This window comes from Lotus japonicus, chromosome 1, assembly GCF_012489685.1.
Source record: "Lotus japonicus ecotype B-129 chromosome 1, LjGifu_v1.2".
NCBI classification, from domain to species: domain Eukaryota; kingdom Viridiplantae; phylum Streptophyta; class Magnoliopsida; order Fabales; family Fabaceae; genus Lotus; species Lotus japonicus.
In genome coordinates this window covers 35,773,286-35,790,569 of record NC_080041.1, presented here as the reverse complement: position 1 = coordinate 35,790,569, position 17,284 = coordinate 35,773,286, and the positions used below count along the sequence as shown (strand labels likewise).

At 35.4% G+C, this 17,284-nt stretch overlaps 2 protein-coding genes across 2 annotated transcripts; one reads left to right on the top strand and one right to left on the bottom strand.

Moving 5' to 3' along the window:
* Positions 1–1,872: 1,872 nt before the first annotated feature.
* LOC130734549 (succinate dehydrogenase subunit 7B, mitochondrial-like) lies at positions 1,873–6,102 on the top strand. The gene is made up of 4 exons (XM_057587015.1): positions 1,873–2,084; positions 2,186–2,254; positions 2,352–2,454; positions 5,842–6,102. The coding sequence occupies exons 1-4, from the start codon at positions 2,028–2,030 to the stop codon at positions 5,895–5,897; spliced, it is 285 nt and encodes a 94-aa protein (XP_057442998.1). The 5' UTR covers positions 1,873–2,027; the 3' UTR covers positions 5,898–6,102.
* Positions 6,103–13,328: 7,226 nt separating this feature from the next.
* On the bottom strand, positions 13,329–14,850 carry LOC130734548 (uncharacterized). Its single transcript, XM_057587014.1, has 3 exons — positions 14,445–14,850; positions 14,171–14,319; positions 13,329–13,709 (listed from the first exon to the last, which is right to left on the bottom strand). Exons 1-3 carry the CDS (start codon positions 14,746–14,748, stop codon positions 13,629–13,631), a joined length of 534 nt encoding a protein of 177 aa, XP_057442997.1. The 5' UTR covers positions 14,749–14,850; the 3' UTR covers positions 13,329–13,628.
* Between the last annotated feature and the right edge of the window lie 2,434 nt (positions 14,851–17,284).

Here is a 17,284-nt window from a genome sequence, read left to right as displayed (position 1 = left end):
TATTTTTATCCTATATTTGTCATTTTTAGTTAGCTTAGTCATTTTTCATTGTATAGAGTAGTTTATGAATTTTAGTTATTTTCTAGAAAATATTACTTATTTTGTGTGACTTTTATCTACAAGAAAAGCAACGATAAAGCGTCAGGCCTCTACAATATTCGAGCGTTGAGTGATGCTACAAGGTTTTATGATTCATGCAACGCCTACAATATTTGAACGTTGCAGTTTGGAAACTTATCAAGGCTTCATCGTTGCTTACTCTTACCCACTTAAATAGAGGTAGCAGAAATTTCGAAGAAGATTAACATAGTCACACTACCTTAGAGTTTTGGACAGAAACAACTGTTGGTTTTAGATTCTTCTCCTGAAATGAACAAAGATAACATAAGAAAGAGGGATTGACCCGTGTTTATGAATTTGTTTTTGCAAGAGTACATATAAGTTTCTTTGTTTGCAAAAACTTGAGAAAGTGTTGAAGAAAGAATATGTTGATCGTCGATTCTGAAAGTTGGCATAACTAATCAAGGACGAAGGTCCAACCCTTAGAGTCTAGCAACCGAACTAAAATGTTTAAGTTAAGTAAAAGTTTTATAAACTCACTTTAGCTTTATCTTTAAATCAGGTATGTTCAAATAACGAGATATAGGAAAGAAGAATAACATAAAATGTTTATTTTAATTAACTGTAACGTGTGCTACATCCAAAACCCTTGCTGATTAAGAGTTTTTTCACTAACTTCTCAAAGTTAGAAGTACTTCCTTCGTCCCCTAATATAAGACCAATTATTGTGAAACAATAAGTGGTCTTATAATAAGAGACGGAGGGAGTAATGGTTTTGCGACTTCAAGCTAACTAGGGTATTGGCCCTTTTCTTTTAGGCTTAAATACTCTTTTGGCCCCTGAAATTGTAAAGGGAATCAAACCTGATCCTTGTAAAATTTTCGCATCAAATTGGGTCCCTAAAATTGTTTTTTGAATCCAATTAAGGATAAAGTGTGATTCCAGCTGATGTGTCTTTATTTTTACACTATCAGCTTTTCCACGTGGCTCTTTTCTTTTTCCATGTCATATAATTAATGGATAATAATTTTTTTATTCCAACTCATTTCCCCTAAACCTAATCTTCTTCATGATATACAACAAAAACCAAGATCCATTGAAACCTAAACCCAAAAGTATCTGCTTCTTCTTCCTCTGGTCCTCTCTCTCAGTAATTCCTCACTTCCTCACCAAAACAAAACCCTAATTCGTGAGATCAAAATCCATGGACAGTGATTCCTCTTTGAGTGCTCGGCGATTCAAGTTCTCATGGCGGCGAAGCAGTTAATGGTCATTGGCGGCCCCCGCTATGTTCAAATGAACTTCACGGTTAGGATTGTTTATTCAACCTGGTGTTGGCGGTGGTATTGCCGATGGCTCTCTGATTGACTTTCATTTGATTGCTATTCGATTTTGTGTGTTCATGAGGCTGAAGAAGAGAGTGCTGGTGATCTAGAACGTTTTGTTCAGTTTTGTGAATTTGGTGATTTTTGGATTTAGGGTAATTGGAGGGTATTTAGGGTTTTTTACATTATATTTTCTTTTTTTTAATTAATAAACTGATTTGTAATTAATTAAAAATAAATAAATTACACTTAGGATATAAATTGGTAATAAAAAAGCCACGTGGAAAAGCTGACTAGATGAAAAACAATCCACATCAGACTCAGACACGCTTTGGACCCAATTAGATTAAAAAACAAATTTTAAGGACTCAATTTGATGCGAAAATTTTACAAGGACCATGTTTGATTCCCTTCACAATTTCAGGGGGCCAAAAGAGTATTTAAGCCTTTCTTTTAATTAAAAGATTTTTTAGTGCTTGATAGATCTGGAGCATTGGACCAATCCAACGGCTATAAGCTTTGCTATAGAGAGATTGAGTGATTTACTGATGCAGAGGACCCAGATTCTTCGTGCTTTCACAACCTAAAAGTCCATCATCGAGTTTGAGAGTGGTGCGTTCTTTCAGCGAGCGAGTACAAAAAATGGCATTCTTGTTGAACAAAACCACCATTGCTTCCCATTTTCGATCTCAATCCCAGGTATTATATCTCTCTCTCTCTCTCTCTCTCTCTCTCTGTTCTTTTAATTCATCGAATCATTATCCTTCTTCTCAATTTCATATTCCCGTTTGACAAAGCAGAAAACTGGAGATTTCACATCCCTTCCGCGCCGTCAATTCCACATCGAACCAGGGACGCGTGAAAAAGCTGTAAGGATTAATTAACCTTTTTTCCTCTCTTTTTTGTTAATTCAAATAATTCTCTACTTTGATTGATTTATTATTTAACCTTGTGGTGTTGTTGCAGCTTTTGGCTGAAGATGCAGCTCTGAAGCCATTCAAATCATATAAGAAGAGTGTCAAGCAGCTCAGAAGAATTGGGGATGTTCTAACCATTGTTGTTGTTGCAGGTAATCTTTTAACCCTCATTTCAATTCAACCAATAGGGCTTTTGGTTTTGTCAATTATGTGATCATGAAGCATTCTAAAATCTAATGTAGGGTAGTTGCTAATATATTTGTTTGCGCCTCCCCGCATGAATTTTGTTGGTCTTATTGATTAGCGGTGGCCGGTGTGTTAGAAATGCGTATCGAATGAGAGAAATGTAGTTTTGGGAATTTGTCATTAAGCTGCCACTATCATACAACTAATCCCTAACTAACCTTCAGTTAACAAAACTAATCTCTAACTAATTTAGGTGAGTAGTATTTACACAGTTGATAACTCATTCACATAACTAACTCTCCCCCTCAAGATGGATGGTAGAGATTTAAGATTCCCATCTTGCATATGAGGTGCTTGAACCCTTGTGCTGATACTGGTTTGGTGAATAAATCTGCTAATTGATGAGCTGATTTAATGGGAACCAATCTGATTGTTCCAGATTCAACCTTCTCCCTTATAAATTGGCAATCGATTTCGATGTGCTTGGACCATTCATGAAAAGTAGGTATTTTTGCAAGATACTGCAGAATGGTTGTCAGTTGTCACAACATACCAAAGATGTCCAGGTTCTATCTGAAAATCTTTGGGTAAGTAATTCAACCAAGTTAACTCACTAGTGACATGTACGAGTGCTCTGTATTCGGCCTCAGAAGATGATTTCGAAACCACTTTTTGTTTCTTAGACTTCCATGATACAAGTGCTTCACCAGTGAATATACATAGGCCAGAAGTTGATCTGCGTGTGTTAACACAACTGCCCCAGTCCGCATCAGAATATGCCTTGATATTAAGAGAAATATCAGCTGGAAAAAGTAAACCTTGGTCAACTGTGCCTTTCAGATATCGCAGTAGGTGATGAATAGCTTGCAAGTGTGGTTGTCTTGGAGCTGACATGTATTGGCTGAGTTTATTTACAGCATAGCAGATGTCAGGTATTGAGATTGTCAAGTATTACAACCTCCCAATCAGGCAAAAGATCACCTTCGATATTACCAAGTTTCACACTGGGGTCCATTCGCAGCAAAGCTGGTTTACTGCTAATAAAATCCGTGCCTTCAAGTAGTGTCAAAGTATATTTCCTTTGGGATAAGTAGATTCCATTCACGTAAGTTACATAACTAACACGGGGGGCACACAATCCAAAGCATGGTAACTCTAGAAGTTTCACTCTGTAGTTTTCACCCATAAATGATTATGAGGCTTTCGGAACGGAGAACCAAACATTGCTCCAGATCATTCTAAACATGCAGTTATTGTTTTGTCCTAATAGACTAACTTTGGTAACCATAATATTTTATTGTACTTTTTAAAGTTCTTTGATCTTTTTATAAACAGAACCAACTGATGATGTAATCTTACCTGCTTATGTGTTGGAAGGGGGATGGGGGTGTTGGCAAACTAAACAAACCACCTAATTGCACTCAAGGGAGTTGGTTTTAAAGATTTTCTGATTCTAGCTTGAAAGGAATTTTACATCTTTTTTCGCAATTTTTGTCTTTGAAATTGATTACTAATGGGTCTCATGAAGTTATGAAGACATTTTTTTAATATATCTTTGAAATGATATATTAGATGTTATTACAAAAGATAAAGTATTGATCTTTTTGTATACTGATACCAGACTTCTATCATAGTATATAAGAAAATATGGAAATCAACCCTTTACCTTAAGCTTACTTATAAGCTTGTCTCAAATGATTTAAAATATATATATATAAGGACTCCACAAAACATGACTGGAATGTAAACTTGGACAAACGTCAGGGCCAAACTGCTTCTGTGGGATAGTCATGGGCCGTGACCCCTTTTTTGGGATAGCTGTGCGGCCAGACTTCTTTGGGATGGACGTGGGGCCAAACTGCTTTTCTGAGATAGTTGTGGGGTTGTACTGTTTCTCTGGGATCGTCTTTGGGTTGTACTACATCTGGGACTGCCAAGGCCGAACTACATCTGGGATTTGGGAAGAGGTTGTTAGAACTTAGAAAGAGTGTATATGACTGTGATATGCCTGATCTAACGTTTGAGATAGGTTGTAGAAGCGATATACCGAAAAACTTACTAACAAAAGCTTGAGAGAGAAAGAGTGCCTTGAAGTTCTGCATGGCCTACGAAGAGTAAAGAGTCATTGACATATTGACAATGTTAGTATGTTACAACAATAGAATTGCAAATTTAAAGGAACTTGTCATATGCATTGTGATAGGATATGTCATGGAGGATGTTGCTGCTTTGACATCATGTTGGAGTTATAGAGTTAACTTTTAGGCATAGAGGGAGATAAAATGTATTGATGGTGATGTGAAAAATATGTTGTATAATATTACAGAAGACAAAGCACTAATCTATATTTACACTAATACTAGACTCCTAATCATACTTAAATAAGGAAACAAATAAGTAATGAGGAAATATGGATTTAATCCAATATATTCTTAATTATTTAACCTATAATCAAGAAATTATAAGATATTTTAAATATATTCGAATAAGGTAAAATCTATGAGTTATGAATAGCTTAATTGGAAATTATATATTTGGCTTTAGCATTGGCAAAGTCCGTAGTGATTTGGAAATCCAGTATATGTCCATAGTTTAATAGTTTAGGCAATATTTACCTCAAAATTAAAATTGGGAGTTGCTGAATGCCATAGATTATGAAATGTACAGTATGAGGAAATTTTTGGAATATAATACCATCTAGAAGATGTGATTCTCGTAATCCTTGTGGAGTGGAGTATTTTGGATATTGTCATTAATATCATTGTTACATGGCCAGTTTGTGATCTAGTCAATAGGTAAGTTTTCTTAGATATCATCTGTGTATATATTTTCATTCTTTTGATAATTTTCTCAAATCTTAGTACCTCTAACTATGAACAATATAATAACTTGCATAACTGTTGGAACTGTGGAGTGCACATCTTGTGAGCTTTGAAGGTCTACTCCGATAATCACTACTTTACCAGTGACAAAATAATAACCTAGTACATGCTGGCAGTTAACATGTTTCAAATGTTAGTTAAAAACTTTGAAATATTTTAGCTTGTAGTCGAATTCTTGAATTCTCAGCCTTATCTTCGACATGGTCTACTACATAGCCAGGAACACATGTGAATAACTGCAAGACAGAACTCAGATTGATGATTCTGTGCAGACCGAATATTCTGTTTTATCTATGTTTTACTGCTAAGCATGTTATACATCTGAAGAAATGTGTTTATTAGACTGGATTTGAATTTTTCTAGAAAAATGATTTTAAATGTGTTTAGACTAGATTTGAATTTGTGGCAAAGTTTTATAATTCCATTCTCAATGTTTTCAATATTCTTGTATGCTTTTTAATGATGTTTCAGGTTGCTGTTACGAAATATATGTCAAGGCAGTTGTGAAAGAATCTCAGAAACAGTAACAATCTAAAATGCAAGAATGAAGTGATTGCTGGGATGCTGGTTTTCTTTTCATTATATCTTTATGGAAACAATCTGGACATTGTGATTAGACTATGTTAGAATAAGCGGAAAAGCATTTGAGTTTAGATCACTTGTGCATTTGCGGTTTTTTTACAGTTCAAGATGTACGTTTTCTGAAAATAATGTTAATTGGCAGATTATAAATTTGTGGCTTTAGGTCTAAAAATATACTATAGAACTTGTTCTGCATTTAAATGTGACTGAGAGTGAGCAGTTTGTTGAAGGAGTAATTACGGAGATCTGTGTGTCGTTAAATGCAATTCCGTGACCAGTCTTCGCCAAAAATGTTAATTATGATCATATTAATGGGCATTGGAACTTGGTGCTGGCAAAGATCTTTTGACAGTTTATTTATCTTATCATTTTAATGCCGGGGAAGCTAGAACTCCATGAGGTTGATTATGCTGGGTTTGTTTCAGGAGAAGTGCGGGGGAAGAAGCAACAATGATGAATGTTACAGAGGTCTATTCGTTTGGTTCATGAGGAATATTTGCAACCATTCTTATTAGCATGCATTTTAACACTTACATTGGTCTATGTTCTAAATAATCAATATACTTTTTGAAGGAAATCTAATTATAGGGAGTGTTGATTTTCAAAAACTGATATGTTCGTTAAATATTGTCACATCATTCTTCTTTATTGTTGCAAGTATAAAAGAAAGAATTAGCTCATTGAGGAAGAGTTATTGAAGCTGCAAAGCATTAATTGTTGAAGCTTTCCTCTTCATCTTCTCCATTCTTCTCAAGCTACCATTCTTTATTATCATGTACTTCTTTTATAGTTGAAACACGAACGAGTTATGTTCTATGACTTTCCATCTGTTCTTGAAAACATTTTTTAGGCCATTTTATTGGGTCACGACATAATTTCAATTGTTTATTGTCTACAGTCCAAGTACTCTGTCTTATTGTTTTATCTTTATTATTTTACTTTGTTGTCATCTATTTCAACAATGTGATATTCACATATTGTGTGATGGAGAGATTGTTGTTTGATAGGTTAGAATAATGTTTGAACATGGAAAAACTTGCACGAGCAAATGCATAGTACGTAGGCATGGTCAATATGATTTCTCTTTACTACAAGGAGACAAGAAATAGAAGATATAGGAAGGTTTTAGTGAATCACCTTGACCAAAAAATGTAAACTAGAGCAAAAGTGATCGGATTTGGAGTCTCAAGAGGAAATCCAGCTCCCTTCCCCTACATCTCAAGCCGTGAAAAACTTAATGAGCAACCACAATATTGTCTTGAATCAATCTTTCACCCACAAAGCACTTTGATTTGGAGTTATGATTTTATCCATGGCCCCTTTTAGTATGTCACCATAATCTGATTGATCATCTTCAAAATGAAGTTACAACAGCTGTTTGGCCGATACCGAGTGACATTCTCAGGTCCAGAAACTTTGCGGACGAGAGCTACTAAGGTCTCATTAACTTCTTGAGGAATCAGCCTTAAATATAGAACTTCTTGATGGTTGCTGTGATACTGTTTCCTGATGTTTCCCAATGACTTATGAAGAAGAGACCTTCTACGAGCCTTGTGGCTACCAGGTGGTTCAATGCTTCTGTCGCTTCTTGGCTGGAGCTTGGGGAGCAATGGTGGTTGTGAATGAGTAATGTGAATTGATTCAAATGATGGAAATGAATGCTAAATCTGCAGGAGTGAGTGAGCGAGGGAGAAACAAAGTGGAAGTTTCGAAAAAGAAAACTAGAATGAAGGGGCCAAAAGAGAAAGTGAGATGTGAATATATTAAAGTTGATATCTCTAAGTGCAGGGGACAAAAGCAAAAGACATTATGGGGAGGGACGAAAATAGAAGCGAGTGACAAACATAAAGACCAATTTGATAGTTAACCCTAAAATATATCTAGGTGCGTTTGGAAAAATAACTTAATTCAGCACTCATGAAAATAAGCGGTAATCGAATAAGCACATATTTATGGCGCCACCTAATATGGACTAGTATAGAACTAGTCTAACTTTGCACCAGCCTTTTTGACTAGTGACCATCGGTCACCTTTCCGATTAATTTTGGGAAAAAATTCTTATTATTCTAATTTCTCCCCCTTTTCCTTAAATCATCAAATAAATAATGGTGGCTGAAAAAAGGGTTTTGATGAATTTTTCGCCACCATGGGCGGCGCCGGCTTTAACCCCACCGGCACCGGTTCCTTCTACGACGTTGAACTCAGATCTGACACCTTGCCTTCATCTCAATGGCTCTCTCCCTGCTCAAGTGCGTTCTGGATAAGCCATTCCTTTCTTATCCCTCTTCACCTGGTGTTAATTTCTGGTGATGTTAGACTGAACCCCCTTTTCAAGATGCCCTTTTGTTTATTTTTTGAAATTTCATGTGATTCATCAAGCTTGAAACTTTGGGGGAACTTTTTGGTGTGTTTATGTGAATAAACGAAAGGGTGTTTGATCAATGCTGGTTGCTGGCATTTGGTGTTGCGGGTTCATGCCTGAAGAAAGAGACTAGCGAAGGAATAAAAAGAGATCATGAAAGGGAAAGAAGAACAGATTGCGATTCAGTGTATTGATAATTCTGAAGAACATCAGCGAATGATGGCAGAGACGGAGTGGTAGTCTCTGCTTACTACGGCGGGTGGTCGTAGCTAAGTTTTAACATTGTCTTTAATTTTTTGTTTTTTGTTTTATAACAAAAGAAAACAAAAAACTGGATAACTTAGTATAATAGGTAAATCTAGGTGGTGCAAAATTGCTCCAATTTGCAACTGGTGCATATTAGGCGTCGCCCATATTTATAAGGTATTCGAGAAACTTATTGAAATAAGTTAAAAATAAGTTATTAAGATTATGTTCTTATTCCTAAGCTTATTTAAACAACTTATAAAAATTAGCTTCAGGCAGCTTATGGGTAAGTCATTACATTGCACATGCTCTCACAAACACTCACATAAACGTTTACGCTATAAGATAAGCTCAAATAATCAATTATCGACGAGCCATATTTTTTTTTTAGGTAAGACAAAATTGTATTATAGGAAGTACTAAATGTACTTCAAACCAAAGAATACAATAGAAGGAAAAGAAAAGAGAAAAAAGCTAAAGAAAACCAGAGATCCCTATGAAAGCACAAAAACAGGGCTTCCTAGAGTAAGGCTACGAAAATTGACGGGTTTGTTTGCCAGTCATACAAGGTGCAGTGAAAATCCTTAATCTTTTACCTCATCCAGCTCCAGGAACGATACTAAACCAGGTCCAGGACCTTATCAATCTCTGCTGGCTCGCCCTTGAAAACACACGCATTTCTGGTGATCCAAATTGACCATATTACTGATGCCCACATAGCCCATGATCCTTTTCTCTGTTTTTGAGACCACCAGGGGAAGCTGTGTTGAAGGAAGTGGCTTCTCCCATCCTCTGGTAAGACAGTTGTTACTCCCATCTATATATAACAAGTCGTCCAGATATTCCAAGAGAAAACACAGGAAAAAAACAAGTGAGGAGTGAGAAGTGGTCGTCAGTAAACCAATTACTGACAGTTTTTCGTGCGTTCGACGGTTTTTAGTTGTCGGTAATATGTTGTTTTCTTGAATCGACTATTGTTCCGAGAAATGAAAATTCTGCCACCTCCTTAAACGGTTATTACTCGAAAACCGACCTTAGTCAATCTCAAGTCACTGACTTCGTCAACGACAAAGCTGAGGGCCATTGTTCCAGGAGACGACTATTCGACCCCCCCAACCAACGCCACTCAGATCTTACCGAAGGGCCGGGAACCAGGCCTATTAAACCGTGTCCCACCCCAACCAAGCACATAGAGCAATCAGGATTGGGAGATTAGGAACGAACCTGTAAGGACGAGTGAACGACTCGTAAAACTTGGGCGAGAGTTAACTATCGCTTAGTGCACCACCCATTGAGCCAATACTAACCTAACTAACTCCTGAATTCATCTTAACATAATCAACCCTCGTCGCGTCAAGGCCAATCAACGAGATGTCTCAGCCACGATCACAACTAGACTAGGCGTCAAGCCTTAAGCTGAAGGCATGCAAGACCGATGAGTACAAGTAAAGACAAACATTTTCGTCATGCCTCAAATTCGGCGTCTTGTGGGCATGTGGACTGGATAGGGTGTCACACCCTAGCCAAGGGGACTTGAAGGAGACATGGTGAGACCTTTAGAGTTTAGGGAGAGCCCCCTATGTCTGGGTCAGGCCAGATTTAAGGCCTATGTAATAATTCTAAGGCCTAACCCATGTGTAGCTTTAGGCTTCTTTATGCAAGTATAAGAACCACATGTAATAAGGATATTTAGTCTTTATAATAAAATAGCCATGCTTAGGTCTCCTCCCATGGGAGCTCTAGATCTGGCCATATCCTTGCATGAATAACAACGCTCGAGGAAGGCCTATCACACACACAAAGAGCTACAAAGGTGTCAGATATGGTCAAAGTCAGAACGATCAAACAACCCTGATAAACTAACCAACCCTTCACCTCTGGATAAAGAGAGATATCGCAAAATCTCGCACCCGATGACTCTTACCTCGTACGAGGAAAGTTAGAGCCAACCACTATATAAAGAGGATCATTTTCTCTTTCCAAGGTAACTTATCTTCCGTTTACTTTCTTTTCAGTTATCACATTTTCACTAACTTGAGCTGCGAAGTGCTTATGAGTAGGCCAACCCCCGGTGACATCGTGATTAGACCTTGCTCAGAGCTTCCAAGCCCCGCCTTGCGGCTACCGTTCCTCCCTTGAGCTCCTTCTCTTGAAGATTTCATTAGATATGATTTACCCGATCACCATATAAATTTAACTAATGAATGAGAGAGTGTTAGAGAGAGTATAACCGACACTACGTTTTATAGAAATGATATAGGCAATCATGGACGGACGGTCTATTATGGCATGCGCTCAACGTTTACATTTTTTATTATGTTGAGGAAAACTTTACTATACGTGTCAAATGTTAATCTGGGACGATACTTACATCCATTCCCCATATCTATCATATTGAAAAAGAAATAGAAAAGTATGTTTCGCTCGATTACCTATAGAGGCATCTTCCATGATTGTTCATCATAAAGGAGGAAATCCAAAGGATATAGACAAAGAAAAAGGAATGGACGAATTGCGTGATGTTATTGGATTTTTAAACAATGACAGAAAAAAAGGTAAAAGTAAAAGCTCAGTGGGCGGAATGATAGGAATTCTATGCATTGCTTGATTCAGCACGGGGTCTCCTCGTGCAGTAGTGTAACAAACTTTCTTGCTTAGGAGGTGCACGAGTAGAGCATTAGCTGGTTGCAATTGTCTTATTCGCAAAGTTTAGTTTATATTAAAGGGTGTTGCTACTGTATTCTTTTAAAATAAGAGGGTTTGAAATCTTTTGGCCCATTATTTAGAGTATGAATAACTTAATAATGAGTTATAATTTTTTTTATCATGACAAATTAAGCAAAAAGGATATGAACATTTTAAACTTTTGAAATCTTTTTAACTTGGCTTAATTGCACTTTTGGTCCCTCACGTTTGCCTTTTGTGCGGTTATCGTCCCTAAAGTAAGAAAGTAGCAAAAATCGTCCCTCACTTTGTCAAACGACAGCACTTTGGGTCATTCACCCATATTCTGTCCAAATTTTAACGGTTTTTGAAAGAAAAATTAAAAAAAAAAACTTATTTTTCCAATCCTCTTCGTTCACCTTCAGGCTTCAACACCATCAAAACCCAAAACATTGAAACCCAATTTCTGAATCAACTCATTAATCTATTAACACTCATTTAAATCACAACAAAAACATGAAGGATCATGTAAGAGGAACGTAATACTGGATATGCAATGAGAAAGCTTGATAGAACAAAATTTGTTAGAAAGGGGTGTCAGATTCCAAATCCAGATTCACAAGCGGGAATAAAGTCTAGTTCACTTCTACGCATACCCAGACCCAATCTCTGTCTCATACTCAGATCTAACCAAGGCTAAAGAGGTGGGGTTGAGGGTGGTGGTGATGGAGAATTATCTCGATTCATGCTTTTTTATGGTTTGGTGGAGGGGAAAGGCTAATGTTTTGGTGGAGAAGGATCTCAATTCATGTGTTTTGCTGGTTTGGTGTAGGGGAAAGGCTAATGTTTTGGTGGCTTGTTGTTGATGATGAGTTTGTTCTTATTTTTTATGGAAAATAATTGAAGAAGATGAAGAACATCATAAATTTTATGAGTTTTTCATTTTCCTATTTTTTTTTCTTCAGAAAACTGTTAAATATTTGACAGAAAACGTTAGTTTTTCGACAGAATAGGGATGGAGGACCAAAAGTGCTGTCGTTTGACAAAGTGAGGGACGTTTTTTGCTATTTTCTTACTTTAGGGACGATAATTGCACAAAAGGAAAACGTGAGGGACCAAAAGTGCAATTAAGCCTTTTAACTTTTATGCACTGATGATTTGCTGAAAAGTAAATTTTACTTTTCTGAACCTATATTAGATGTCATTATCACTCTGACTTGTATTCGGCTTAGGCCTTCGAGATACTTTGTCAAGCGATGATGACGATGATCTCATAGACGATCCTATATATGCAATCTAAGTAAGGAAATCTTGCACACTTGGTTAGAGGATGTCTTCTTTCTTGAGAGGTAAGACATTGTAAGGTTCCAAAGTAAGAAGAAGTCAACATTAGACATTGTTGAGAGATCTCAAAGACTTAGTGTTTGGAGAGACAATGTTCCTGAAAGTTCAAAATAGGATTTTGTAGGGATGATATTAAAATTTGCAAAGCTTAACTCTACCCTAAAATTAGCTGAGGTGAGAGTTATCTTCCCATTTATAAGGCTTATTTTGGTCATATAGACATACTCCATCAGGTCGAGCACATCTGTCGGTGACCAAATATGGGTGGTCTATAACAAACGATCTAAGATAGACTCTGATATTATCTTAGAATTTTAATTAGGTCTAATTCTACCTCAAAAGCTAATTTAGAGGTGAGAATTGTCTTTCCATATATAAGTATTATTTTGGTCATGTCTCCATGGGACTTCTCAACATATGGTTTTGGCAAGACAGAGTGATATACATGTCATTATTCACCACGATAATTGTTTCATTTGATATTAGAGTTTGAGACGTTGAGGGAATTGAAAGAGAAGGCGCAAGCTTAGAGCGTATCTCTCACAGCTAAACATGAGAGAAAACATTTTGAGAAAAATGAAGTGGCTTAATTTGAGTGTTAAAATTTAATTTGGATTGCACAAATTAAATTAAAATTGTTTATATATATTTTTACTCACTTTAATTTTAAGTACCATTAATAATATTTTTTTATTTTAATAGTTATTGATTTTTTCATATGATGTCCAGCTGCCTCACTAAAAGAGAAAAAAGATCACAGTTAAAGTGAACAGAGAATTTATGATATTAGAAAATAATAGCTAATTAAGTAAATTGATATAGGATATGTGAACTTTGCTATACACAATTATGCATGATGAACCCACAGGAGAAAATTTTGATCTCTCACTTGTTGATCCTCCCATGAAAAATGTACTATATTTAATTTTCCACATGCCAAAGCAATCATGGAGTTCTCTTCTTTTTTTTTTTTTTGCTTTTTTTTTCTGATTTTTTAGTTCTCAGTTGCTCCTCTGTCCCTGGCCCTCACACCACATGTAGGTGAGATTTAAAACACTGATTATCCAACTACCTCTGAGATGCTCTGTAAAGAGGGTTGCCAAAATCTTGTCCTTGGTCGAGGTTTTTCAGGTTTGGTTACCTGAATAAACACATAGAAGTAAAAGAATTATAAAGTGAAACTATAGTAGTTTAATCACTTGTTCTGTTCATCTAATTAAATTCAAGAAAAGGAAAATTATGAAGTAGGAGGTTCACAAACAAACTAGTCAAGCGTTGATTTGTACAAATAAATTTAAATAAACTTGCAGTCCCAACCCTTTAAAATTAAACCAATTATAAAATTCATTGTACATAAAAAAAATGTTCATTGACAAAAGTTGAATGGCATAAGTGGAGAAACTCAAGTAGTTTATAAGATTTAAATTAAAATCTCTAGTTGGCTTAGCGCATGATGTTTGAAAATCTTTCTAAATTTAAAGTCAATTCTGGCGAGAAGCTTTCTGTGAATAGTTTCTAGTTGCTTAGATTTCATTATGATGAAATGGAAGCTGATGCAAAGAAAAAACAAACAACCATATTTTAGTGTTGAGATTTAATTACCTTGTTGTCCTCTGTGTCTAATCTTCTTTCTGCTTTGTTGTCCATCTCCAATCCAATTTTTCCCTTCACCCAATCTGACTTGTGACCTGACCCCGGCATATTCTGCTTCATCTTTGCTTGTTTCCTTTCCTTTAGGCCCTTCATTACCTCTGAACACAAAAAAACACTTTAAAGCCCTCAAATTTGGAAGCATAACAGAAAAACATAAAAATTGAAAGACCAGAACAGAATTTCAAAAAGGCTGTGGTTGCATTAATGCAACTTTGCAACTAACCTTGAGCTGTGATGAGTCTATAAACATGGCCTAGAAGGAGGGAATCATTGGGCTTGAGAAGCTTTATGCGAGTTAAGCGAACTGGGTATGTGTTGTTGGTGTTGGTGTCACTATTCTTATTGGGGCAGTTACCAATGTCCTTGTTTGGAGACAATGTGCTGGTGGAGATGAGAAGGGCAACATAATGAGCAGGGTTCATTTTCATAACTAGGCGTGCGCTCATAGGTGAGTAAAACCTTTCTACTTTACCATTAGGGTGTTGAATCACTATTGTTGCAGCATCAATAGCTTGGCAATTCCCCATCTCTTCTTCTTATTGAAACAGCAAGAAGAGGAAAATGAAGAAGGTGGGTGGAAATGAAGAGAATGTTGAAAGACTTCCACCTAGTAGAGTCTTTATATATAGCACCCACTCAATCCCACATAGGCCAAACTCAGAGATATTATTCCCTATGCTAGCTAGGAAAAGTTGATTTTTTATTAAATATATATGCATAGTTAAAAAAAGCAGTTGCACAAACAGATGGAAGTATGCCAATTTAGACCTAGACAAAAGAAAAAAGGAAAAATAGAACCCAACGATTCACAACATTTAATTGACATATGTGTTGGAACTAAACATAAAGTGTAATTTTTTTTTATCAAACTACCACAAAAATTATGTCCGGAAATGTGTTTAATTTTTTTTACTTTTTACACTTCTTATTTATCGGAGGACGAAAATTGTTTCGAAATGCATATGACGACTGAATATCATGAATCATTGGATCTACTTATAAGTACCGAAATATATACTATGACATCGAAACATGATTGGACATGGCTGGTAAGGATTGAATAGATGTGTATTATAAATTAACTATATCAAAATTAAAGTTTAAATTGTTGGGTTAAGAACAAATAACTAGTTTTATATTATATTTATAGGAATTGTCTAAATTACACATGAGGTTATTTAGTCGTATATAGATAATTTGTTTTGTAAAATATAAAGTAAAAAAATATAGAATATACAACTCATTTATTTTAAACGTGATTGATCCACTAAAAATGAGGTTAAACAAGTTCTTAAACAACCCCATATTTATAAAACGCTAACCATGTAAGAGCCTATATGAGACTTGAAGCGTGTCACATGTCTTTTGTGAATAATAAGGATCAAATGACTTTGGACCATTTGATCTTAGAGACTTTTTTATATTATGAATCAATTATCTTTAAAAAAATACGTAAATAATGAATTAATAAGTAACATATGAATGATTTTATTTGTGCATAGAAGAGGAGGTAAAGTGATCACAAATGTTACATTCCCTTGTCATATATATATATATATATATATATATATATATATATATATAACTTGAGAAAATTAATCTCTGGCTTTATATATATATAACTTGAGAAAATTAATCTCTGGCTTTGTAATAAAAAAGTTTTTTTTATTTATAAAAAAGTAAAAAATAAAAAGTAATTGCCATGCATGTGATCACCCCAACCCAATTATCTAAGACCTGCCCGTTGTCGGTTGCGTTACGAAGTTATCATGGTTCGCCTGGATACTTGCCGCTGCACCCGTTAGCATACCCTCTCTAATTAATTAGATCAGAGGCATAATAATTAACTCACTTTAAGCTTAATATTATAATTGTATTGACTATGTCCTCTACATGTTGTAAATTGGATCTAAACTTATCATATCGGATTGAATAATGTTTAGGTGAAGAGTGTTTTAGTTTAAATAGAGATTTTGAGTTCGAGTATTTGTTTTTGGTAATTCATTAAAAATTGAGATGATCAATTGCTACTTCTTTTGGTCTCATCCACCTGCAGGGAACAGGGATGGTGCTTGAGTCAAATAGCTATAATTATCTGCTAGTTGCCCCCCATGTTTGACAACCACAACCACCATGGCCAATGATTATCGCAAAATCTTGGATTGCATGAGAATTTCATCACTCCTGTTTAGATTTTAGTGACTATTATTTTCCATGTTCTTTCATAATCATGCGTTCAATCGGAATCTATTCTATAAAAAAATTAAACAACAACATAATTATAGAGAGAGTACAATATAGGAATAGTGAAACAATACCAGATATGCGGTTACATGGCACATATTAAAATGACAAATGTGTATAAAATATAATTAAGACATAATAATTCAAATTTTAAATGAATGTTGAATTTATATTCGCATTCGACCTAATGTATATTAATTGGTTTTTGTTTTTATCTTGGTGTACTTACTCGCGTTCCTAATTTCTTTGAATATGAAAGCAATCTGATCATTTCAAATATCTAGCTTCAAATGTGTGGTTTTGCAGGTAATGTCATGGTTCTAGCCTACAAGAGTTAATGCTGCATTGAAAGAAGCTATTTGATCTGATTATTCTAAAATAGACCTCGATTGTATTTATATAATGTGGGGAATATGTGTGTGTAGGAATTTAAAAATACATAAAACCAGGCAAGCAGTAGAAATTTTATCGCATAGCTAGATTCACTAAAATAGAAAATAAGACCAATGTAGGTAGTATGTGTGAAGCTGGGTGTTTTGAGAAATGAGGGTTCATTTCTTCATCCACGTGCATAACTTGTATGCATACACAACTCCGAAATATTTAGAGGGAACAATATCATAAGTACCACAGTGAAATATATAAGAAATGGTTGAATTATGTTGCCAACAATTTTATGCTCTCAAATGTATTTGCATCTTTTCAAAAAAAATGTATTTGCATTTTTTTAATTATAAAGATTTTTTTCTAGATGATGAATTATAAAGTTTAAAACAAAAATATAATGTAAGGATTAGAGAAGGAAAACTCACAAAGACT

Bases quoted from the DNA above. Each gene is read 5' to 3' on its own strand.
- LOC130734548 (XM_057587014.1), bottom strand. From the start codon at position 14,748: ATGGGGAATTGCCAAGCTATTGATGCTGCAACAATAGTGATTCAACAC. The intron at 14,320-14,444 runs GTTAGTTGCAAA...TTTTGTGTTCAG, and splicing joins TAGACTCATCACAGCTCAAG to AGGTAATGAAGGGCCTAAAG. The intron at 13,710-14,170 runs GTAATTAAATCT...GTGTTTATTCAG, and splicing joins TAGACACAGAGGACAACAAG to GTAACCAAACCTGAAAAACC.
- LOC130734549 (XM_057587015.1), top strand. From the start codon at position 2,028: ATGGCATTCTTGTTGAACAAAACCACCATTGCTTCCCATTTTCGATCT. The intron at 2,085-2,185 runs GTATTATATCTC...TTGACAAAGCAG, and splicing joins ATTTTCGATCTCAATCCCAG to AAAACTGGAGATTTCACATC. The intron at 2,255-2,351 runs GTAAGGATTAAT...GTGTTGTTGCAG, and splicing joins CAGGGACGCGTGAAAAAGCT to CTTTTGGCTGAAGATGCAGC.